Source organism: Thunnus thynnus, chromosome 6 (assembly GCF_963924715.1).
Source record: "Thunnus thynnus chromosome 6, fThuThy2.1, whole genome shotgun sequence".
Taxonomy (NCBI): domain Eukaryota; kingdom Metazoa; phylum Chordata; class Actinopteri; order Scombriformes; family Scombridae; genus Thunnus; species Thunnus thynnus.
Genome location: NC_089522.1, coordinates 442122 through 467801, shown reverse-complemented (window position 1 = coordinate 467801; position 25680 = coordinate 442122). Strand labels below are relative to the sequence as shown.

The 25680-nt window shown below is 40.4% G+C and overlaps 1 protein-coding gene across 4 annotated transcripts in view; it reads left to right on the top strand.

Moving 5' to 3' along the window:
- Nucleotides 1-25680, top strand: part of arhgef10lb (Rho guanine nucleotide exchange factor (GEF) 10-like b) — a 39168-nt gene that overhangs the window by 3219 nt on the left and 10269 nt on the right. For 2 of the 4 annotated variants that reach the window (XM_067591166.1, XM_067591168.1), the window contains exons 2-14: nt 65-173; nt 736-839; nt 1314-1391; nt 3012-3191; nt 5034-5150; nt 9700-9792; nt 15439-15609; nt 15774-15919; nt 17953-18119; nt 19853-19968; nt 20921-21048; nt 22177-22277; nt 24987-25108. In XM_067591166.1, coding sequence (XP_067447267.1) covers nt 65-173; nt 736-839; nt 1314-1391; nt 3012-3191; nt 5034-5150; nt 9700-9792; nt 15439-15609; nt 15774-15919; nt 17953-18119; nt 19853-19968; nt 20921-21048; nt 22177-22277; nt 24987-25108 — 1632 coding nt within the window. Of the gene's footprint in view, nt 1-64; nt 174-720; nt 840-1313; nt 1392-3011; nt 3192-5033; nt 5151-9699; nt 9793-15438; nt 15610-15773; nt 15920-17952; nt 18120-19852; nt 19969-20920; nt 21049-22176; nt 22278-24986; nt 25109-25680 lie in introns of all 4 variants that reach the window. The other 2 variants (XM_067591165.1, XM_067591167.1) reach the window with 1 other exon arrangement.

Sequence of the window (25680 nt, the reverse complement as noted above, 5' to 3'; positions counted from 1 at the left end):
GAGTCAGGTTTCACTATGTGCAGTAATCTTGGTTCTACAGCTGGACTTTCGTTGTGTTTTCCAGGCGAAGCAGATGATGAAAGCAGCAAGGAACGACACCAAGGACGGTTTAAAAAACACAAAGTTAGCCATGATCCGCAAAGTGTCTTTCCTGCACAGAAAAGACTTCACAGGTACAGCATCTGTAACAAGCTCACCTAATATGTTTGGTACGAGTAAAAGTTCACTCAGTTGTTTATGAGTCTGGTTCATCACTTCTGTGCAGACCGGAGGCTCGTTCATTACACACAGTTTTGTGAGTAAACAGTGCTTATGCACATGTTTAAAAGCACTCCTGACCGTGCACATAAACAAGCCCACAGAGGTGGACAAGTCACGAGCACTAACATCAGCATTTTGAGTTCAGACATAGTCGAGACATTCTTGACCTTCTCCTCAGTGTCTCTGCAGTACAACAAACCCACAGACAAACATACAAAGACCCGTCAAACAACAACTGTTACACCATCAGTCTTAGAAGACAAACAATAAACATCCATGTCTGCTCCTGTTCAGCATCCTTACTTTTCTTCAGAGTTGGAGATGTTTTGCTGCAGAGACCCTAAACACTGCATGAAAAAGAAATCACTATTAACATACAGAGATGGAAATAATACATAAAATTAGTTGCAATTAAAGTAAGTAACAGTTCTGTCTGTATGTTGTTCTTTGTGAATGAAGTGTTTGATTTTCCAGGTGAAGGAAAGGATGACGACGGTTACATGGATGTGTCTGTGTGTGATATAAAACACCCTCCACCACAACTCTGTCCCATGCCAGAGGGGCTCAGCAGTCAGCAGGTGTGTGTGTGGATGTGTCTGTATATAAAAAAGAGCAGATAGTCTTGACAGTTAGCTTCTACACTGCATGGCTGTTGCATTAATATCATCTAACTTTACTGCCTCCTTGAGTCAACTACACAGTGGCAGGGCATCAATTTTATAATATGTTACAAAGAAAATGAATTATTATAAATGCAGAAAATTCTCCAAATGTTGCCACAAGTGAAGTCAAACTGGTGTCAAGTTAATGTCAGTTAAAACTCCCAGGAGCTCAAGTGGAAACACCCCCCCCCCCCGTTAAGTCTCGCGTTTCATTGATCATAACTTAACGCTGACTGAAAGAAGAGCAAAGAGGAAGTGGTTGGAATTAAGTGGAGAATGAAAAAACAGAGAGCAGTAAAACTGTTATATTGTTTAAACAGTCTATTGATGTGAGCCGTAGCAGAGTTACTGCAGGTGTGTGATGTGAAAGTCTCTCACTGACTCCTTCAGGTTGTCAGACGTCTCATCCTCGGCTCCATCGTGCAGAGTGAGAGCAGCTACCTGGACTCTCTCAAGAGAATCCTGCAGGTGAGTCTCTTCATGTCAGTGTAGAAAAGCTTTCTTTTCATGGGAGACAGTAGAACCAGAACATTTTTATATCAAAAACAAAACAAAAACAGGGATTTATTCACACTGACACACTGACAGACACACAAACAGACTGTAGTGGAAATTCTCTGCTGCTGGTGAAGAACAAAATAGAGACTTCTGCCGGCCGACAAGGTTTTATTTTCTTTGCAAAGATAAGATCATTCAACATGCGAGTGGTTAATGAAGAAAGACCCCGAGCATGGGAAGAGCTAAATATTTATACCTGAGGAACGCCCCCCCCCCCCCCCCCCCAAAGATGTGTTTTCACACCTTCTGGTCTGCTGTGGGTATCGGAGCCGACCCCCCTAGGGTGGTTCACACCGGAGGCATCCTGCACGTCTAGTGTGTAAATGTGAAGAGGTCTAGACATCATAATTAAAAACACAAAGGGGAGGTGGGATGTCTCAGGTAGACAAAGAAATGAAATTACAATTACAATTCCTCCCTTTTGATTATTAATTAATCACAGAATAACAACACCAAAAAAACAAAACAAAAGGCAGTAAAAACGGAGAAAAAAAAGGTAAAAACAGGAAGAAAAAGAAAGAAAAATAAATTCACAACTTAATTATCTGATGCATTAGTTCAAAATGCATCAGCATGGCAGTTGGTTCAAAAGGGAAACGAAAAACAAAGAAGAAAGATAATAATACCAATAATAATAATAATAATAAAAAGAATGAAATGAAACACTATTTACAAAATGTCATCATCAGAGTCAGAGTCTGAGTTGGGATAATGATGGGCATCGGGAATGTGAAGTGAGACTGAATGTCAGGATTAAACAGTGCAGATGAATGTAACACTTTGTCCTTCTGTCAGAGTGATGGTCTTGGCGGGTTTGTAGGTGTAGGCATCTGTAAGCATCACCAAACACGATGGGATCAGGATCAGGTGACGCATGGTGTAGTTTGGTGGTGTTACCCTGCACGTCTGGCCGGTGTCTGTTGGGTTCACAGAGTTATTTCTTGTGTTGTTCTTGCGTCGTCCGTCCTTGCATTGCTCGTCCTTGTGTTGTTGGTCCTCACGTTTTGTCCTCGTGTGGTTGGTCCTCCTGTCATCCGGGTTGGCAGCGGTGTTCCTCTGTTGGCTCTGGGACCTTCCTGCAGTGGTTGGAGTGAATCCACGTTGCTCTCTCAGCGATCTTCACAGCAGTGTGTGTTGTTAGGAGCACCTGGAATGGACCTCGCCAGCGTTTGGAGCGCCAGTGCTTCCTTCTTAGGTCCTTTATCACTACCCAGTCACCAGGCTGGAGGTCATGGAGTAGTGTGGACGCACAGACACACTGACAGACAGACATTGAGATGGGTCAAGAAACACAAGCAGTCAGATGATGAGACAGACTGAAAACAAAGCCTCAGGTTAACTTAACTTAACTTATGAAGGTGATTTATGATGATAAACAAATCTTACTTACTAATCTTGACAAGTTTATCATTTAGCCATTAATAAATAATTAAGGAAACGTTTCACCTGGTTTACAGATGCTCACTCACAGTAGTAGCTGATAATAACACATCTACATCATGCTAAATTAACCTTTTTTTACTCTGTCAGGAGTACCAAAGGCCTTTGCTAGAGTCACAGAACTGGATCTTAAGCCCCAAGAAGGTGCGTCAGATATTTTACCGTCTGCAGGAAATCCATCAATGCCACTCCATGTTCCAGATCGCTCTGGCATCCCGCGTGGCCGAGTGGGATCACAGCGAGAAGATCGGAGACCTGTTTGTTGCCTCGGTCAGTCACACACATCTTTACTTCTCTCCAAACTCTAATTACTACTAATCTTTAAAAAAAAAACGGATATTTTTTATAATCTTATTATTTTAAATGAATCTTTATTCATCTTCTGGTCTGCGTCCTGTTATCACATTATCTGTGAATTAGTACCTTTGCATGCACACTAGTCCCTGTAATGTCTTCTCTTCTGGTTTTAATCATTTTCAGGGTAGATATGAAACATTAGAAACCTGGTTATTCATATTCCTGTATGACTAACATTAGCTTACATTTGTGCAGAAACGTGTTCTCAGGATGAGACTTTGACTAATCGCTGTCTTGTTTTATGATCCAGTATTTATTTGAGTTGTTTTTTCCTGGTCTGGACAGCATTAAACATACACTCTTTAACCTCAGCATTAACCAAATACTGACGTTTTTGACAGCAGCTGTTAACAGCTTCAGCTCACTGACATACCGTTACTCTAACTGAAACACTGTTTTTATCAATGTTGGGACTCTGCTGCTCACATCGCTGTGCCTTCAGTGTTTTAATGAGGTTTTAACAGCTGTGATTCCAGGAGCAAACATCTGGATTTATAGTCGACAGCTATTATTCAAAATGTTTGAATATTTTATATTGTGAAGACAGTGTTTACATATGTGTGCACTACATGTCAGGATATCACTGCACATGTGTAAACACTGTCTTCACAATATTAAATTGTTTAACAACAGTAACAGTGAAGTGCAGTAAAAACACTAGAAATGTAACATTTAAAAAATAATGTGCAATAATGTCCCTACATGTTGCACAAAAATGTTCACAGTCTTTAAGAAAAATAAATTCACAGGTGGGTCAGAGTGTAGGATGGAGGACCATCGTCTGCCTCCGGGTGACTTCCCCGTCGGTTTGGGTTAAACAATGTGTTGACATGAGGGTGTTGTTGGACATATGTGTGACATATGGTGTTGGATATATATACACACACATATACATATATATACATATATATATATATATATATATATATATATATATATATATATATATATAAATAACTCTCTTATATATTTCCGTCACCCGTTTTTCTTCAGTGTTTCTTACTTTCACTTTCCTTACAATACCTCTATACATTTGTCTGTTTTCTTTCAATGCCACAAGACGTGACATCAGTTCATCTGCTCAGTTTTCAGTGAACGATGTAGAGAGTACTTGTCGAACATTCTGTGGCTCTGCTGTTCTTTCATGAGGCACTGGAAGGTCTGGTTCCCTAAGTTCTGCTGGCTCATCCATTTCCTCCCTCCATTCCTCCAAAAAGTCATCTCCTTGAGATGTGCACAAGTTGTGCAAGACACAGCAGCTGGTTACAACGGTTGGGACCCTCAAGATGCTGACATCCATCTTCAGCAGACAATGCCATCTCTCTTTCAGCCTTCCAAAATGCACATTCCACAGTCTTGCGTGCACGACTAAGTCTATAATTGAAATTCCTCTGCATATATACACACACACCTATATAAACCAAAAGATGTACAGTATATTACCCATCAGGGAGACGTGTGTGTGTGTGTTACTCACCGAGAGAGGTGATCCACAACAACTTGTAGGATGATGGAATTTCCCCAAACTTTAGCTTGACAGAATTGGTGTTTTTATCTCTGCTAGAATTTCAAATAATAAAGTTTGTTTGGGGTTGAAGAGGTTAAACATTTCTTGTTACTTTTAGATAAAATCTATAAACCTAGCAGTGACCTTCTGCAGAGGTAGCGTTCAATCAGTGTGTGTGAAAAGAAATGGTGACTGGTAGCTGTGCACATGTATGATAAAAATAGTTTATTGACCTCTTTCCTCCACAGTTTTCAAAGTCCATGGTGCTGAATGTGTACAGTGACTACATCAACAACTTCACTAACGCCATGGTGCTGATCAAGAAGGCCTGCATGTCTAAGCCTGCTTTCCTGGACTTTCTGAAGGTGCTCGCTCTTTGTTTTTAACCATTTCAAACCTGTGATGTTTTGTGTTTCAGACTGGATGGGTTTCAATCCAGTTTCTCAGTTGTCTGACAGAACTGATACGCCTCCATTTTGACCAATCATTTTACTTTGACCAACACAGATAGTGACCCTTAAATGTCTTAAAGTCCTAAGATATCTGCATTTATTGTGTCCTGGGCTGTGAGTCGGTCACAACACCTCTGAGCACACAGCAGCACTGTGAACAGACAGTGTGACAGCTGCTGCTGTATTTTTACTGACTAGGACTACAACTAATGATTATTTACATTATTGATTCATCTGTCAGCCCATTTTTATATTAAAGGGGATGTATCATGCATTTTATCACATTATTCTGGGGCTCTCCTGGACTATCTTTGCATCATTTACAGTTATTTATCTTCTACTGGACCTTTATGCAGCCCCTCAGTTCAGCCTCTGTCTGAAACAGGCTGTCTTAGCTCCTGTCTCTTTAAGGCCCCCAGTCTGTTCTGATTGGTCAGCTCCCAGAAGCTGCCCCTCAGTAGTGGTAGGATTTCACTTTTGTTTCTCATTCTTTACTCAAAATGTCAACTTCTTTATGTTCGAGCCACAGTCAGATCTTAAATAAGAGTGGACGACATGAACACATGGAACAACTATAACAACATCCTCAGTAGTGAACATTGCAGAGCGGACACACGTTTATAGACATGTGTGACAAGCTGATGTCATCTCGTCAGGAAAGTTTAAAAAAACATTGCAAACTAGGCGTCAGAGCAGCTGTTACCTGAGCTTTGTCTCACAGGGAGCATTTCTACATACGTTCACTTCAGGTTTTGGACATTTAGCCATATTAACATAGATGATATTATAACTGTATGAAAATAACAGAAAATCACAGAAAGCATCAATAATCATTTAGCCGATAAAATGTCCCATCACAATTTCCCAGGGTTCAACGTGATGTGTTCAAATATCTGCTTCTGAGCGACCAACAGTCAAGAAGAAAAAAAATATATTCAGTTTACGATGATATAAAAAGCAGCAAATTCTCACATCTGATAAGCTACAACCTGAGAATGATTGTAAGTTTTACTTGATAAATGACTTTTATACACTATTATTGAAATTGTTCTCAAATATCAACTAACTGATTGATCATCTGATCGTTCAGCACTACTGCTGACTGTTTCCACCACGCAGCCAGTGGAGACAAATTGTTCCAGCGTCAAAGTGCTGTTCACTGCTTTAATGACATTGTACTGGGCATATCTGTCTGATCAGTGAGTGTATATGCAGAACATTTTCACATCAAATGAAAGTTAAATATCAAAGTAAAATAAAAAGATTCTTAAGGTGAGATACAGACGGTAGACACAACACAGAAACTGCCTGTAAGCCACAAATAAACTAAAATAGAATCAATTATGGAACTAATGAAGTTGGAAGATTTATAAACGAGGTTTGGGAACAGAGACCACACCGAGTACACATCCCACTTCTGCACAACAAAGTATTTAGGCACACCCCATCCGTTCTTCTCCCGTCGTCTCAGTTGCAAGTGATCCGTGACAGGGTTGCATCGCAAACGCTTACCCCTCACCCGTGATCCATGGACCACGTTCCCCAGCAATACCATCCACGACTCGATCCAGCAGTACCAACACGATACCTTCTTCACCACCACATCCCTGCAGAGGCCTTTTACACCGCGGCTCCTCAGAGGAAAAGCTACTCCCTCAAACGCCACACTGCTGATCAGCTGGGACCCATACACACCCACGCTATAGCCGATTCCCACGCGGCTCTTTTTCCTTCAATCGACATCTTCAGCCGGACGCTCACTCACCTACAGAGTGCTCTCAGACAGACGATCATACCGTTCCAGTGAAACAATAGCGTTGCCGAACTTTTCCAACTCTACGGAAACCTTTTCTTCACCTCTCCATCCAGCAGCTCATATCATCCCACTCTTCCTGGCTCACCGCCTAAAGCCAACCCGACCCGTCACCATGCTGCCCGCTACAACGGAGCCCTGACTCTCCAGCCCCGGCCAGGGCCAGGGCACACTCCACTTTCTTTTCTTACCCCCTTTTTTAATTTTTCATCCCATTTTCCTGCTTATTTATTAAGTGCTTGTGTAACTCCATGGTTCATACTAACTCACTTTTCTGTTATTATGTTTCTTCGTTAACGTTTCTACTCCTCTTCAGGAACTCTCATCCTCTTCTCTCCAAAGAACGGACCATCGATCATCCTCAGCGTATCATACACGCATTCTAGCCGACTCAGACGTCACCTCCTCGTCTCAAAAGCTCATCAACGATGTATCCAGCTGCTCACTTCTGGGTTCCCCCGACGACCTCATCATCATTTGGTGCTACATTATAGAATTGAATTGAATCCCCCACCCTTCATCCTTCCAACCTTCACCCCTTCATCCCACGTGCCTCCCTCCAGACTTTCTATCTTTTCCTCCTATATCACCTCGGCTTTCATCCTCCCATATTATCCATGAAACAGCATATTTTCGTTCTTCGCTTTCTAGCCACAGCTGATATGGCCCACTCAAATCCGTCTGTTTTCTTTTCATCCATTCTACCTTCATCTGAATCTCAAGGCATCATGGAGGGTGCGCCCTCACTCTTTCATTGCCATCAACTGACTATATAAAATGCTTCACACAACGAATCATCTTCAGTACAACCATTCATCATCAATTCAGTGCTCCAGTCAGCTTCTATTCCCTCACCACTCACACATGCCATCAGTGGGCCACGGAGCTTCCTTCTTCCGACCCACTCCATTCAGTCAACTCCAAAGAGCCATCCAGACCATCAGTTTTCCCGTAAATGATCATCCCACAGTTCGCACTCAGCCCCCACACTCAACCCTCTCCCCCTTTGTTCCCCCTTTCTTCAACTCCCTTCATGCCACAGGCTTTGCAGGTCCTGACAGTCTCAAGCCCCATCACAGGCTACTAAAGTCTCAACAGCTAAAGCTCATCACAGGCGACGCACTTCTCTTCTTGCTTCCCACGGCATCGTACCCATCCAGGTGCATCACGCCTGTCGATACCCATGTACAGTATCCCTCCTTCAGTGGTGTCTATGTTAGGTGCAGTGGCCCTCAGAACCCCACCAAGCACGGTCCATGACATCACTATATCCTAAAGCGCTAATTGCCATTAACGCCAAAGAACCATCTCAACCGCCAGACCATCCATTTTTCGTACGTGATTGTCCCACAGTTTCTACCAAGTCCTGACACTCGACCCTTCCAGAGACAACCACAGTGCCTGTTCTCGCAACATACAGCTGCACTGACTCAGTGTCTCTTTCCGTTTCCGGGGTTACAGCAGTTGTAAGTGGTTCACCTCCAATCGGCCACTTCAACTGCCCCCAGACCCCCCCCACCCTGCTCGATGAACCATGCCAAGTCACCATCGAAGCCCTTCTTTGGGGGCAAGAGAGGTCTTAGTCATCCTCATTCCCACTCCCGCTATATCATCGCCGACCATTATAAACAAGAAATCCTCAAGGACATCATATCCAGCCTCGCTCCACACTTTGGCATGTTATCCAAAGGTCAGTAAGGCCGAACCCAGCCTTAAGCCAAAGCGCTTGCCCCCTGACTTCATCATCATCATCATCCTGGCCCGCTACGCCAGAATTCCCCGTACAGGCCACCTGCCTCCCCACCCTGACAAAGTTGTAGAATCCATGTCTTTACAGATGTTCTACAGCATGCAACGACGTCTGATACTCCCATTCATTCTTCGGAGACAAGGACGCCACTCCCAGACACCCTCGTATTTAACCTTAAGCAAGCAAACCAACCAGCTCGGCTTCTCTTGCCCCACATTTCTCTTCATGTAAATTCTTATTCGAGCCTTCAGAACAATTCAAACCTACATAAACCAGAGGCTAGCCCACCACGCATATCCACAAGACCCGCTCTCCACCGCCAAACCAGAGTTGCTATATGTTCCTGGTTGCAAACCTGCAAGTTTCACACAAGTCGGCGATTTCTCCAGAACCATACACCAGCCACGTTCTTGAACACATCTCCGCATGAAGTTTTTGGGGGCTCTATCCAGGCGATGGACTGGAGAGACAGTTCCCCCACTCAGAGTCTCAACCTCTCCCCCTTGTTCCCTCCTACCTCCCTACTGTCAGCAGTCATCGTCCAGTCAACATACCATACATCCATCATTGATCCCTCAACCCTCCATTCTATGTACCTCAACTCTCACAACTCACCCCTTTCCTCCCCCCATCTCTAATCCTTCATCAGGTTCTCCAACCCATCCATCAACATATCAGCTCTCTGTCATTATCTCAATTAAACTATTGAAATCTAATGTTCTCGGTGTGGTCTCAGTTAGTGAACTGTCTATTGTAAGAAATAAAGACCTGTATGAATAATCACTATAATTTATACAAAAGGATTAAAATGATCACACAAAATACTTTTCATTCCTAATCTGTGGTATTTTTTAAATACCACGTCTCATCATAAGTCTCTTCTCCATGTGGCTTTTTAGAAGAAGCAGGTGTCCAGTCCAGACAGAATCACTCTGTACGGTCTGATGGTGAAACCGATCCAGCGCTTTCCTCAGTTCATTCTGCTGCTGCAGGTGAGTGACTGACACAGCAGTCATTGATCACACATCAGCATGTATTTTCACATAATAGTTAAAAGTGAAAAAACATGACTTATGAAATATTTGAATTCGGCTACATCATAGGGAGCATGATTTTGATGAGGTTTATCTAGTTGTTGAAAGCATGTGTTCAAAATGAAGCGACTGTTTACATGTATGTGTAAATGACATAGAACCACTTTCAATGAAGCTGCCACACATTAAATTACAGTCATTATAATGCAGCAGAGATGAATGACCTCCGACCTACATGTCTCTTCACCTGTAAACCACCAGGGCATGGATATCTAGTTATGAAGCTGCTGTTCTGCATTTTCAAACAGAAAATGCAAATGTTGCAGTAAGAGACAGTAAAGTGGTGTGCGGTCAAGTGAAACTCAGCACCACCACTGGAACATTTTGTTTCATTTCAAGGCTTTAATTGTTGCACTGAAACTTTCTGTCGGAGTTTCTGACTAGAGGAAGTGAAAGGCAGTCACTCCTGCGTCTGCTGCAGTGTGTTGTGAGTCCTAGATGCTAAAAATAACCTCAATCTCCCCCCTTAAAAGCTGCTTTTAAATAACAAATAAAAGTTGGCATTACTCTCTCATCCTGCTGCTGCATAGCTTGTTAAGATATAGCATAGATTGTTAGATGGTGGTAGGAATGTGAAAGGATAAAAAGAAGGGATAAACATGGTTATTGGTTGTTTGGATGAATCTGAACCGACTGCTGCAGGATAAATGGTGTGGCCATGGTGCTCAGTTAATGTCTTTCTTTATATCTGGGTAACATATAAACATATATGTCCCTCCACCAGTCCTCCAGATGCCCTCAGACTTTTCCCTGTTTGTTCAGACTGGACTGGGGGGGACAAGGATGATCAGAGGTTGCCAGTTATATTTAACAACCACTTGAGATACTGTTGCTTACTTCATTTACTCTCTCAAAAGTGAACTGAAACTCAGAGCAACAGTTGTCTTTCTTTATATTGTTACACGCAGACGTACTAAACAGGCCACTCTGCTCGACGGATTTATTGGTTCATGTTTATACCAACAGCAATTAATGTTTCTAGTCTTTATGGTATGGTATGGTCTTTTCTTTCAGGTGTCTTCCCACAGGCCCTGAAAACTGCAGTCATCGAGCTACTCTTAAAAGAGATCTAGAGAGAACAATTATAGGCCCGTCTTTAAGTAAAATCACTGAAAAAGTTGTTTTTCAACAGCTGAACAACTTGCTGCTCTAAACAACCGTTTTGATTCCTTCCATTCAGGATTTCGACCACAACACAGCACTGAGACTGCTCTTGTTAAGGTCTTCAGTGACATACACATAAACACTGACATTGGCAGATTTCCTTCTTAGTATTACTGCATCTCAGTACCGCATTCGACGCGGTTGACCACAACATATTACTAGACAGACTGGAAAACTGGGTGGGACTTTCTGGCACAGTACTGAACTGGTTTGAAACTTACTTAAAGGACAGGGACTACTTTGTGTCTATAGATAATTACACATCTGAGCGGACATTTATGTTTAACACTGTATATGGTTCCAATAAATACAATGCAATTCTGGATATGTCACATAAAAAAACTTAAAATTAATGTCAGACTGTTTCTGCGACTGAAGCAAAGAGTGGAAAAGTAGTAAATGACTGATGAGGTCTATCTGAACCAAATGTTGCATTTATAACTAACATTGTGGATTATTTTTCTAATAAAAGACAATCTTTGGTTTGTATTTCCAATTATCATCACACAGTTGTCTCATGTTATTCTGAGCTGCAGTGATGAATCAGAGTGTAAAATCCTCCACACTGTCAGCTTCACTCCGGGGAGAAATAAACTTTATACTATGAAAATGCAATGGTAAGAAGTGAACCACTGTTGTAGGACTGAAAAGTTATCGAGTTACCTCGATAACTCCCTCTTTGTAGTACAAGCCTCTGTTCCTAGAATCAAAACTAAACATGGAGAATCAGTTTCAGTTTTTATGCTCCACATATCTGAACAAACTCCAAGAAAACTGCAGGTCTGCTGCAACTCTCAGTTCCTTTAAATCACAGCTGAAGACTTTTCTGTTTGCTTTTAATTAAACCAAATTTAAGGGTTAATATCTTACACTGCACTTTTTTTTTTTGTATTTGTCTGTCTTATTCTATTTTAGCTTTTTTATTTCCAATTTAACACTCTTTAGTTGTGTTTGTCTTTTTATATTGCCTTGTGTTGCTTTTATATTCTGTCTTTATGTCCTTTATGCTCTATGTAAAGCACTTTGAATTGCCTCGTTGTTGTAATGTGCTGTAAACTCGCCTTGTCTAAAGGTTTGTAGGTTGGCAAAGTAAAGCTGAAGTTTATTTGTTGTTTGCTCAATGTGACTTGTGCACTTTAAGTTATATTAATGTAATTCTGAGGCAGTTTATATATGAAGAGGATTGTGCATGATTATATTGTAGACTTTTATTTAGCTCATAGAAGAAGTTCTGTTTTTGTTGTGTCTTGTGTGTTTTGTTGTGTTTTCCCAGCCTGTTTTTCCCTCCACACCTGCCCTGCATCAGTCTCACTAGCCCTGTCCTGCTCCCTGTGTCTTCCACAGCCAATCAGCTCCCAGCCTGCCCTTGTGTCTCGCCACCTGTTCCTTGCTGTTTCATTAGTTCAGTTTATATTGAAGTCCTGGTTTTCAGTTCAGTCTTGTTGGATCCTTTGTTCTACTCCATGTTTATCAGTTCTGTTCAGTTCTGGTTTTCTTTGACTGCACTCAAGCTAAAAGTTTTTTCAGCCTTGCTCTGCCTTCGGTCTCCTGCGTTTGGATCCACCTGCTCTGCTCCACTTAACAATGGTCACAGGGGCTTAAAGTAATCCAAGACCTCTACTAGTGAACAGCAGGTGTTGCAATCAGACTGTTCATGTATGATTTCCAAGTTAGATACTACTAGAACCAGCTGATACTTACTAAGATCAGCAGATAGGATTAGTTCATTTGGATGAGTAAAACAACCTCACTTGTTTTCTCCAACCAACAGTCCAAAACGTAAAGATATTCAATTTACGGTCATATGTGATAAAGAAAAGCAGCAAGCTCATACTTGAGCAGCTGGAACTAGAGAACTAATTTTTGCTTGAAAAATGACTGAAACGATTAATCAATATGAAATGTCTGCAGGTTCATTTTCTGTCCATTGATTAATTCATAATTGTCTAATCTTTGCAGCTCTAAATCGTAAAGTAGCGTTACCCTAATGCAACGTGCAATTCATTGATGTTTTTGTTTTTTCTGACCTCCAGTGGTTTAACTTCTCACCTTGCTGCAGTGATGTAGAAGTGTACTGGAGTACACTGTGACATCACTGTTGGGTGTGGTTACATGTGCAACAAAGCACACTTTTGTTTTTTATACTTCTGACCACATCCAACCAGTCATCAGAGGCCTGTACTACGAAGCAGGATTTAGGGTTAGCGAGGTAACTTCAGGTTTAACTCTGGATTTTCAGTCCTACGATGCTGGTTCACTTCTTACCAGGATAAATCACCATGGTAACTGATGCTGAACAGTTGACCTGCTCTGGAGCAGGTCACAACCTGTCAACATTCCAACCACTAACCAATCAGATCACTGGAAAAAAAAGAAAGCGTCCTCATTCCTACAAGATCCCGACATGGACAAAAGTCCTGAGTTACAATAAAGTGACAAGTAAAAAGAGTGATATATATTTTTATAGGTCAGTGGAAACATTTTATTGTTCCAGACTTTCTATTTCCACTCTAGTTTCAAAACAGAGCTTCTAACAAACGGAGAGATCGTTTATGACACTAAACACATGATGATGATTTTAGCTGCATTTTTAAAAAAAAAAAGATTTATTTATTGCCAATGCACATGTACATTTGACACATTTTAACAACATATAAAATAGAATAACAGAGAAAGGAAAAGAATAAACGTGGCTTAACTCTTGGAGTTTAAACACCCAGTCCCACCAAACCCCACCACTGAATGGTACAATCCACAACACTCAGTCCTTATTTGAGACAAACAAAAAGACATAGTAAGAGGCCAGAGAGGCACATGGAATAGATATACATATTTTAACTGAGAGGAATGATTGAAGGGAGAAGTGTTCAAGTTTCAGTTTCTCCTGACGTTGTACAGAATCTTCTCTGGTGTGCAGTATGATGAAGGTTCCTTCAGCCAGTGCTTTTGCGAGGATGGGTTTTCTGATTTCCAGTTCACCAGTATAATTTTTTTCCCTGCCGTGCTGGCTAGTGAGACAAAATATTTTTTGTGTTCAGTTGCATTAAGCATACTGACATATATATATATATATATATATATAGAGGATATCAGTCCGCTTGCGGAGGAGACTTGTGTATCAAGCAGATGCTTCTCAAAGAGCGATTCCTCTGGTTACTTTGGGAAGTCAGCAGAGATATGTTGGAGCCAGTGCCTAATTTGAGGGAATTTAAAGTGATTGTTCTGTGATAGATTAAATTTAGAAGATAATTGTTGGAAGCTCGACAGTATGTTGTTACTATAAAAGTCACTAACTGTTTCAATCCCTTTCCTGGTCCATTTCTGTAGTGCTCCGTCTGCAGTAGGATAAGGTATATTGGGATTGTTCCACAGAGGAGACTTTCTCAGTAATGAGATATCTAATCCCAGCAATGCATGAGTTTCCTGCCAAGCCTGGAAAGTGCTCATTTTTAGCTGCATTTTAAAAGTATAAAGTTTATTTCTCCCCAGAGTGAAGCTGACAGTCTGGATGATTTTACACTCTGATTCATCACTGCAGCTCAGAATAACATGAGACAACTGTGTGATGATAACTGGAAATAAAAACCAAATATGGTCTTTTATCAGATTATAAAGCAACATTTCAGTCAAATAGACCTCGTCATTCATTAACTACTTTACACTCTTCGCTTCGGTAGCAGAAATAGTCTAACTTTACTTTTTTATGTGACATATTGAGATGTTTTCTTCATCATCCAACTAAATAGCAAAACATACTCTCTCTGTACTAAAGTCATATATAATAATCCTACATGTATTTTAATCCGTAGCCTACTTTTAATATGTGGAAATTATTTCTAGTGTTTCTACATCTTCTTATTCTGTTGATGATTACAGGCTCGTTTACATTTCAATGGTTGAATGTGACTTTTTGCTGTCTCTTAAACAGAAGTTTTCTGCAGGTTCTTGGTTTGTTTCATCTCATGTCATGAAGTTCTTCATTCATGGTTCGTAGCTGGACAGGAAAACCGTGGGTTGACTGAGCTGGTTGATTACCAGCTTCATAGTTCTGGTTATCTGGACGGACAATGTTAGGTTCAGTGAAGCCAGATAACAAAAAGATATCCTGGGTGTGTTGAACTTGCTTCGTAGTTCAGACCTCAGGGATACTGGCTGCGATCAGAAGTGAAACAGATGAAAACTAAACAGAGAAACACTGCTGCTCAGCCTGGTGTGAAGTTACTCTTTAAGAAGACGGACTTCATTGTAGTTTCATGAGAATCCATTACTCCCATTAAAACTACCTCTAGCAATACCCTGAAGTCGTCATCATTCAGGTGGGGGGAGTGGGGGTATATTTTTGGTGGACTTTTTTTCTAACACTTTGTCTCCTGGCATCAGGACATGTTGAAGAGCACACCAAAGTCCCACACTGACCGGCTGCCCCTGCAGCTGGCTCTCACTGAGCTGGAGACACTGGCTAAGAAACTCAACGAGCAGAAACGTCTGGCCGACCAGGAAGCTGAGATCCAGCAGCTGGCACACAGCGTGGGAGACCGCAACCTCAACAAGGTGACACATGCATGATGTATTCATGAAACATCTGAGTCAGTGTGATGCTTTGGTCTGAGATTGTTGAAGTGTCTTCATATATAAAGGAACTAATAAGACTCCACAGATCTTCATTTACTGATTAACATGCTTTCAGTGAGACATTGTCCTCTTTGTCCTTCCAGTTGTTGAACTCGCAGCAGAGGCAGCTGATCCAGTGTGAACTGCTGACTGAAGTTGTTCATGATGAAAAAGGTCAAATTCTCAAGTCAAAGGAGAGAAAGATCTTCCTCCTCAATGACACCCTGATCTGTGCTAATGTCAACCTGAAGTGAGTACCTCGCAGACCCTGAAGCTGCTCTGTTTTAGCTCAAATCTTTCTCTTGTTATCTCCATTACAATTGTAATAGTTTTAGCTAAAAGTGTGTAATTTGGGTTTTAGTTGACATTTGAAGGAACAGTCAAACATTTTAGCAAAATATGCTTGTTTTCTTACCTACAGTCCAATCAAAACTGGTTTTAAGCAGTTAACGGCTTGATTCCACCGGGCCCGTCTGCGTCATGTTCTGGCTGTGACGCAGCTGCTAGAGCTGATGGATGCTTGTGATCCCACCAGACGCACTGCAGTACATTTCAGAAGTGTCCTCTCTTGCTCTGCTCCATTAAAAATACACATCTAGTAGGGGTGTACCCTAATACATTATTCGGCAAAGTACAAATACTGGGTTTTTACAAATATTTGTTTCATACAAATATTTTAAAAATGATTTGTTTTCGGGAGGAAAAAGAAACCATGTCAAATACCAGCATGCAGGCTGGTTATGTTTCTGTCTCAGTCTCTCTCCTCTGCTCCGCCGTTACGTCTGTAGCATCCGTCCCATGTAGCTATTCAGTTAGTATCTGTCTAACAAGTGTTGTAGTACTGTGGCCGGCTGTCTTAACCTGTGTAACAGAAATGAAACTACCAGCTTTTAAACTTTTTAACCTAACTATGAATTACAAATAAATGATGGTGCCTCCACTTAGCAGGAATGTATAGTAGGAATCACTCATTTTAAATCCCACTAAGAATTATGTTTTTTAATTACTATTCCCTGTTTTTAAAACTCAAATCACACCTTAATGAAATGTGAATATGACACACACACAGTACTTTAAATGCAAATAATGAATTTAGTTAATGAAAACAAATATTTAAACCAATTATAAAAGTCCAGACTAAGTGAAAGCTGAGCGGGAGACATCAACTCGTCCATAGAGTCCAAGGACTGTTTCCTGGTCCTCAGTCTATTAGACGTACATGACAGTTGTTGTTCTTGAACTGCATGAACTTCAACACAATGACAAAGATTTATTCATCTGCCTATAAGCGTTTTTAATTCACTATTAACTGTATTAAACATTCAACTTAACTGGTTTTAATTGAATACTTTTTAAACATTTAAGATTATTTATTCATCTCTGGTTATTTACATATTTATTTGTCTAAAATGAAATATTTTTAGACTGGGATACACATCTATCAGCAGGTCTCAACGAGGGGAATCACATCCACCTGCTACATGATGCACATTTCCTAATTTGGACATCACTCCCAGAGTTGGGGGTGTTCCCCAGAGATAAAGCTGAGATACTGACATGTGAAGTGCTCTCAAGGGACTCTCCATAACCTGTTGTTCCTCTTCTCCTTTCCACAAAGTTAGGTTGTAAAAATTAGGCAATAAATGAAAAGTGCAAATCAATAATCACCTTTGAAGTTTTCTCTGCACGTTACACGCTGTGCTGTCTCTGTGTTATGGGTGTATAAATAGGTAGAGGTCTGTCTGCAATGAGGTGATGAGTAAAGTTTTAGCTCAGTAGTCAGCGCAGTCATCTATGATCTGGGAGACTCCAGTTTGAGACCTGGTGTGGGGACCTCCTTCATAAGGTAGTTTATTCATGAACACTTATTATAACACTTTAATTTTCTAAAATTAACAGCATAATAAAAACAAAAACAGGATTTTTAAGCCTCTTTCCACTTTTATTCAAATACAAATACAAATAACTTTGCTGCCTCAACAAATACAGATACAAATACAAATACTGAGCTCTCTGCACATTCCTAACACTTAGTCTATTTTTGACAGAAGCCACGTCAAGCTACACAGAGCAGATCGAGCCGGGCAGTAAGTCAGACACAGGAACGGCATAGGGCATCTGCTCAATTTTCAAAATAAAACACGCTGTGCATACTCCAGATCATATATCACATCACTACACCAACATGACATCATAACTGGTGGCACCAGGTCAGACGTCAACCAGTCAGAGGGTATTTTGTCACCTCCATCACTAAACATCCATAATGTGTTTGTCCACCAGGGGTCCCCCTGACATCAGCACCCTGGTTCCTGTTGGTCCTAAGTACACGATGAAGTGGTGTACTCCTCTGCTGCAGACTCAGGTGGTGGAGGTGGGACAGGACAGTCTGCAGAGCAAGGACAGTGTAGTCACAGTCAGACGCCGCAGCTCCACCTTCAGCACCACTGGTACATCCACCACTCAACATCCAGCCTGTCAACAGCTGCCACGCATGTGCAGTACAGTAAATACAAACACTCACAGCTTATGAAATCAATAAATATATAATTGCAATGTGCCCGGTTCAGGTCCAGCCAGGGTCCTCTCTTGCATGTTGTGCACCCCTCTCTCTCTCGGGGTACATGCCGATTCCCAATCCTCACTTGACCCAGAAATCATTCTGGTCCACCTTCATGAAGGCTGTTCCACTGTGTTTATTAGTGCTCTGAGGAGCGAGGAGAGATCACTGAGGAGCCATTAACGAGGATACACAACACCATCCTGCCAACACACTGATGTGTGATGACTGTACAGCTGATCAGACTGATCTGATACATCACAACATCACTGCAGTTTTATACCAGAGGGTACAGACAAATAACAGATTCAGCTCAAGTGTATTACTCCCAGATTTTATATTTGATTTGTTTTCTGATTCACCATCCAGTTAAAAACAGAGGATCTGTGTTCAGGGAGACAGGAGCAAAGAGACAGGAAGAAACACATTTTAATAAGTTATTGTCTTTTCCATTCAGTCACATATGAGTCTGGGAATCCCTGAGTGACGGGTAGAAGTTCAATTTGAGTTACATGATTTCCTCTTTCCCTAAAACATTTGGTTTAATGAATGATTTCTACAGTTTATATGACATTCTAATCATAACGTGGATTATTATAATGTATTTACAATTAAGATATCAAATGCAGATGCAAATAATAACTAAATAAAATAATGAATACATTGAATTTAAAAAAGGCATTCTGCCAGTAGAAATGGTTCATTTGCATTCAGTGTCTGAGCAGGACTGATCTGTACACAATGTAAAGACAGAATGCAGGTTTTTATTGATGTGCAGGTGTTTGAGGAGGAAAGAGGAGGAAACAACACTCATCCAGCAGTGGTAACACTGCACCTTTATTATTATTTGGACGGTGCATATATGTGCAAATATAAACTCTACAGTACAGCAACTACAGAGCTTCAGAGGAACGTCTCATCTCTCTAAAATCATGTTTCCTGGTTTCCTCTCTCACATCTTCAGTGGGAGGGACTAAGATGCAAGGAAAAAACACAAGTGTGGGAAACGTGGATGCAATTAAGAGAATTAGCATGCACACTTTCTCTCTCCCATGTGTCCTCTCTACACTGTTGACTGTCAAAAAGCTAAATTGCCCCCCAAAAATCTTAAAAAACAAACAATGGGGCCCCCAGGGGCCTGTTGGTTAAGACGCATGCCACATAACCAGTGTCCACGGTTTGTCATATCCCTCTCTCCACATGCTTCCTGTCGCTCTGCACTGACTGTCACATAAATGCAAAAAGCCTCAAAAATAATGCTTTGTTTTATTGTTATCTTCAGTCTTTGTCTTTTCTATGGTAAAGTCATATTTCCATGTCTGTAAAGTAAGGGCTTCTGTTTTTTTCCCCAGACTTTTAAAATGAGCCTCTAAATGATTAGTTTACCCATTGATTAGTTTTCTGTCTATCAAATTTACCGACTAGTTGACTAATAGTGTCAGCACTAATGCTTCCTTGTAACTGATCACAGTATTGAACTCTGCAGCACAGTCAGGCTCCTTTGTGTCCTTTACATCTAGTTCAGTCTTGTCTCTTTCTGTCCTACTCAATCTATCCACCACTTGTTGATTATATTGATCAGGTGTGTGTCACATTGGTAAAGGGTGACTCCCTGTGATTTAGGTAAAGTATTCCTGGGTCCTCCCAGACTGTACCAGGAGCTGGAGGAGCTGCAGCATGACCTGGCTGTGGTGGAGGAGGTCTCACTGCTGGTGGGGACACTCAGTGGAACCTACCAGGTAATAATGATTACTGCTTTCAGTATAAGGTACACTGTGCAGGATTTGTCTCTTGGTATCCTCGTCACGTCACCCTTTCGTGTATTTTGAATAACAGTATTGTCTATGCACTGTCTGAAAAAGATGTAGAATTCAGGGTCGTACACATCTATGTCTGTTTCTACATGATCAGTCTCTCCAGGAACTGATCCATCCTGTTGTGCTTTGTACAGACCTGATGAATTGCTCAGCTCTTTACAGATTTTGTTTCTGAAATGATCCCAGTCTTTGGCAAAAAAACGGATGTGAGGCGTTGTTCCATATACAAACATTTCATCGTCTTCTCTTGTATAAAGGTAGACAACCCCCTGGTCATGCTTTTTGATCCAGAACATGGGCTATGTTCAGGAGCTGACCCTTTCTTTCTAGGAGTCATAAGATACTCTACATCAATAAGATTTATACATCGTTTTGGAGTCTGAATGATTACCTGTATTCTCAGAGGACATAGCAGTGGTTCAGTCAACAGGAGGGAAAGAGGCACAACCAGATCAATCACTCAGTCAAGATGTAGCCGTCGTCCAGGATCAATGCAGATCTAAACTCTAAATTCTATTAGAAAGGAATTGTAATAGTTGTGAAATGGGACATAAACTTGAAATGAAATATTGACAGTATAAAGGAAATCTGGTCTGTGCTATGCACAAAGAAATGAAGTGTATGAAATATATGAAGGTGTCCAGAGCAAAAATTAAATTATTAAATGAATTCTATTGGAATGGAAGACGATCAGACAGGTTGAGAACAAACCAACAGTGTATCCAGTTGATACAGTACAGTGGTTTGGGTATGTAAACTGGTTCTGCACTAAAGGCTGCTGTTTACTGCTCAGGATGGCTGAATCTTATCAGGATCTTAATAAAGCAACACATGATCTGACTGGTTCATCTTTCCTCTCTTGTCTCTGTGTCAGAATCTGAACACCACAGTGTCTCAGGACTGGTGTCTGGCTCTGCAGAGGCTCATCCGTCTCAAGGAGGAGGAGATCCAGAACGCCAACAAGTGTCGCCTGCGTCTGTCTGTCCCAGGAAAACCTGACAAGTGAGTGTCGGGAGTGATTCTAGACAGCGAGGGTCAGCTGCAGACCAACCCAGTCTCACAATAGTTCATGAAATAGTCACAAAATTTAATCTATCAATTCATGTATATGGATATGACTGTATAACCGCTGCATTACTCAACATTTAATCACAAGATGTTTTATTTCTTTAGTCTTATTTTACCAGTCTGGTGAGCGGACCGGAGAGGATGCGTTACGTATGAAAACTGTCTTCACTGTTGATTTTAATATCTTTAACATAACTTAACAATATGAAAAGTTATGGCCATCCATTTCAGTTATTTCACCTTTTGATTCTGAGAAATCAAGTTTTTTTTGTCAGTTTTGGACGATAGTAGAAACAGCTACATTAGCCTACCCATGATCCTCAGTGACTGTTAATATGGTGAAGACGCCAGCTAAAGCTGTAACATAACCTATATTCAGTATAACATTATATAGAACTGCAGACTGGTGGTTACAATCTGTACTGTACATTGAAATGTAAAGAAAATAATGTGTGTATGTATAATAAACTCGATCAGCCATAAACTGCAGTAAACAGAATTTGAAGCTTTGTGATTGGCTGATTTCTTGAGGCAATGCAGTTTGGGGCTCGTAGTTGACTAAAGCTTCATCATGTAGCTACACAGTCCCGTAGACGCAGTTATTTGTTTGTACTGATAAACTGATCAGCTGGGAGAGTTTCAGGCCCGTTAACTGTTGCAAATGTTTAAATATCTCTGAAAATTAATATGATTACTTTTTATTGTTTTACTTCTTTGTATGACAATTATTACACCACTTTGTTGTGAAAAATTGTTGTTGTATTATTATTATTACCTTTTGTATTGTTGAGTTATCAAGGACACTAAGTAATGTAGTGGTTATAGTTGAAAAATGAATAACAAATGAGAGAAATGAATACAGCTTCTCGACTGCTTCCAGTTGAAATACATCCGTTTGAAAGTCGCGCTGACTGACACAAAAAAATGGAAAAGTCGTGTCCACGTACATGAACTGATTGAATTTTGCTGAGACTGGGTTGTGCAGGCAGACATGTAACCATATTTTGTATGTACTTCAACATGTTCACATGGTTTCATATCTACTATACATTTGTCTTCCAGGTCTGGTCGTCCAGTGAGCATCATGGTGGTCTTCAACACTCCCAACCCCCTCAGTAAGATCTCCTGGGTGAACCGGCTTCACCTCGCCAAGATCGCTCAGAGTGAGTCCAACACTCCTACAGTATATCTACTAAAACCAGAGTTTTATTCTTAGCATAGTGGAAACCAGCAGCAGCCTCTGGACATATTCTGTCTACCAAGATGTTTGATGAAAACTCGAGTTAATGCGTTTGCATAAAAATGATATAAGAAGTGTCAGGCTGAATGTGCAGTGGAGCTGAGCCTTATATTGGCCAGCTGATTTCTTTTATTTTGCATCAGTAGTTATTACGTTTGATAGATAGATAGATAGATAGATAGATAGATAGATAGATAGATAGATTTGGTAGCTTAGCTATGCTGCACGTTTGTGTAGATTTGGCTTAAAAAACGTTGATATTGCATGGTTTGCCTGTCGGCAGATCAGCTGATATTACATCAGCTCTTATTTGTGAAAGGACAGCATCAAAGTTTCATGCCAGTAAAATGGAAGAAAATCAGCTCAGCTGAAAATTGTGTGTTTGGTCTTTGTATTATATACTTCAAGGCGTTCCTGCTTAGAGCCACAGAACAATGGAGGAGGGAATAGAAATGTACACAAATAGCAGCTGCATCTGATTTATCAGCACAGACTGATCACTGCAGCAGGAAACTGCATCTGAAATGTCACCTCTGGAAAACAGGAGAGAAAAACACAAATGAAATAAATTAAATGTACTTTATCAGAGATCTCAGATCAAGAGAAACAAAACAACGGTGTGTTATTTTTCGCACAGCTTTACCTTTACCCTGATTAATATTCTGGACTTGTAGGTCACAGCAGCTCCAGTCCAGTGTGATATGATTGAAGCAGCCAGTAATACTTCCTGTAGTAGGCTGTGATATTCTGTTTACAGAAATAGTCTAAGCAAGAAGTTTGAAAGTTTTACCAAAAATCCCCCACAGACTTTTCATAATTTATTCAATCATTGTTGAATAAATTATGAGTATTTTGTTGAGCTGACAACATTGGGATATTTTATTTCCTGACGTTCTTCTTGCAGGATAAATACACGCTTTAAGATCCCAAAGTTCCTCAGGCTGGACTGGTACACCTCATTTACCAGTGTTGATTCATGTCAAACAGTATCTTGTCATTACATAATTCAGTTTGCTAAACAAAATATTAACAGCAAATGTACAGCAGGATTAGTAATCTAAACTGAACATATATATATATATAAAAGTAAAAATAAAAGGCAACATAATGTAGAAACCATGTCAATCATCTACGGTTGTTATGCGGTAAACCGAGATGCAGTCTGAGGCAAGAACCAGCGCTGACACCCACGAGGAGGATGCCTCGTCAGATGGTTTGGCTTTAAAAAACAGACACTGTTCAGAGGAAAACACTTTACAATATTTACAAAAGTTGTGTAACGGCAAAACAAGCAACCTGTTTGCACACTTGAAAACTAGGGTTCCAGGCTTCAGCTACTCTCCAGGTGGATTTCCAAAAGCTACTTCCAGCGTGACAACATACTCATGACATCATGTTTGTTTCTGAGTGTAGCTGACAGAGTTGTTGAAATTAGTTATGAAGTTGTGAAAAGGTTTTCATCTTTATCATCCACAAGCTACAAGATAACGATGACTGATGCACTTGAAAAATACGATGAAAGTCTCTAGTGTCACATTGATCATATGAACTATAGTCAGCAGAGATGTTGTCATTGTGTTTGTGTGTTTAATGTCAGACTGAAGTAACGTCTAATAGTAAACATACATATTTCCTGTCTTTGACATATTCACCAGGTGAATATGTGTATAAAAATGAAATTACATTTATATGAATGTTGAATGTTCAAAGTTTAATAAATGTCTTTATATATTTAGGACAATAGTTAATAGCCAATAATCTGTAAATGCTAGAGCGATAAACCATGAGATGGTAGCGATGAAGCCATCATATTACAAATATTCCTAATAAAAAAGGTGAAAATTCATTACAGCATTTTTGATTGATCCTTGTTTTTCATCAGTATATTTTAGTTGTATTTGTTTAAGCAAGTACAGCAAGTAAGCAAGTTTTTGTCTTTTCTGCTCCAGTCCAACAAACAGCGAAACGTCCTGATATCGTATGTTATTCAGCTGCACTTCAGCTCATTTATGTTTGTAGTCTCAGTAAATACACCGCTGAATTAAATTAGTTTTGCAACCCTTATAGTAGTTTGTAAATATCCACCAGTGTCTCCATCACAGAGCACTGATCCTGTACCACTGTGTCCAGTGGTCTACTCACTGTGTCTCATGGTCACTGCTCTTTAATGATCCACTTTATGGGAGCCTTCTCATAAATATTTGTTTATGTGAAAAAAAAGAGGTTTTGACTGAGCCCTGTGACTGATTACACCAACCATCCCACAGATTCTGTGACCCAGGGGCCCCTTGACCTCCTGGTTCACTGGACCTGCACCCATAGACCTGTTCAATGATCCCTGCATGGACCCGTCATACATCTAAAAACCAGCTGCTGTAGACCTTGAGAACAGTTTATCATCCCTGCAGTTGTTGGACCTTTAATGATTAAAGTGAAAAAGAAAAAAAGATAAACACACCACTATTTTCAATTAATTGTTGTTTGTTGTCCTTGATCACTGTTGAAGATATGATTATAACACAGAACCGTTTAAGATATGACCAGTCAGTGGAAGTCTATATAGTTATGGTAAAGCACTCTTCAGCCTGTGATTGAATGAGGCTCTAAATGTGTGTATGATTTGTCTGCACAGGGCAGGAAAACACTCCAGGCTGGGAATGTGCTGAAGAAGATGGAAAGACCATCGCTCCATTTAGTTGTCCACTGTTGACCTGCAAACTTCCTGTTTTCTCCTCCAAAACACACACACTGAAGGTAAGAGCAGCTGTCAGTTACTGAAACAAATATTTAGAAAGGACACAAAATATGTGGCTGATTTTCGCAGCGACTGACAACAGACATTGCATTTACAGATGTGCAGCCACTGAGCAGCCATAAATCCTGCTTGTGTCTCGTTTTAGCCGCAGACACAGCTGTGAGCTTCATGGATCTATGAAGAACTGATATTTAAGGCTGAAGGCAGACGAGGCTGCAGCAATTACACATAAAAATGAATTTATTAGAAGATGATGAAACCATTGAAACCATCACAAATGTTGAAAATGTATTTTCAACATGGAACCAGAGTTATGGTCTCTGCTTGTTGTCCAGAAGCTGCGCCAATGTTAAATATTGTAACGTTTAGGGAGCTAAAAGACCAAAAATGACAAATAAACCAACAAACAAATAAATAAATAAATAAATAAATAAATAAATAAATAAATAAATAAATAATATGCTGAAATACTGAAATAAATAAATCAATTAATTAATAAAAAAGAATACATAAAAAAATACAAATAAATATAGAAATAAATAAGTAGATATTGTAACTGATGAACAGATAC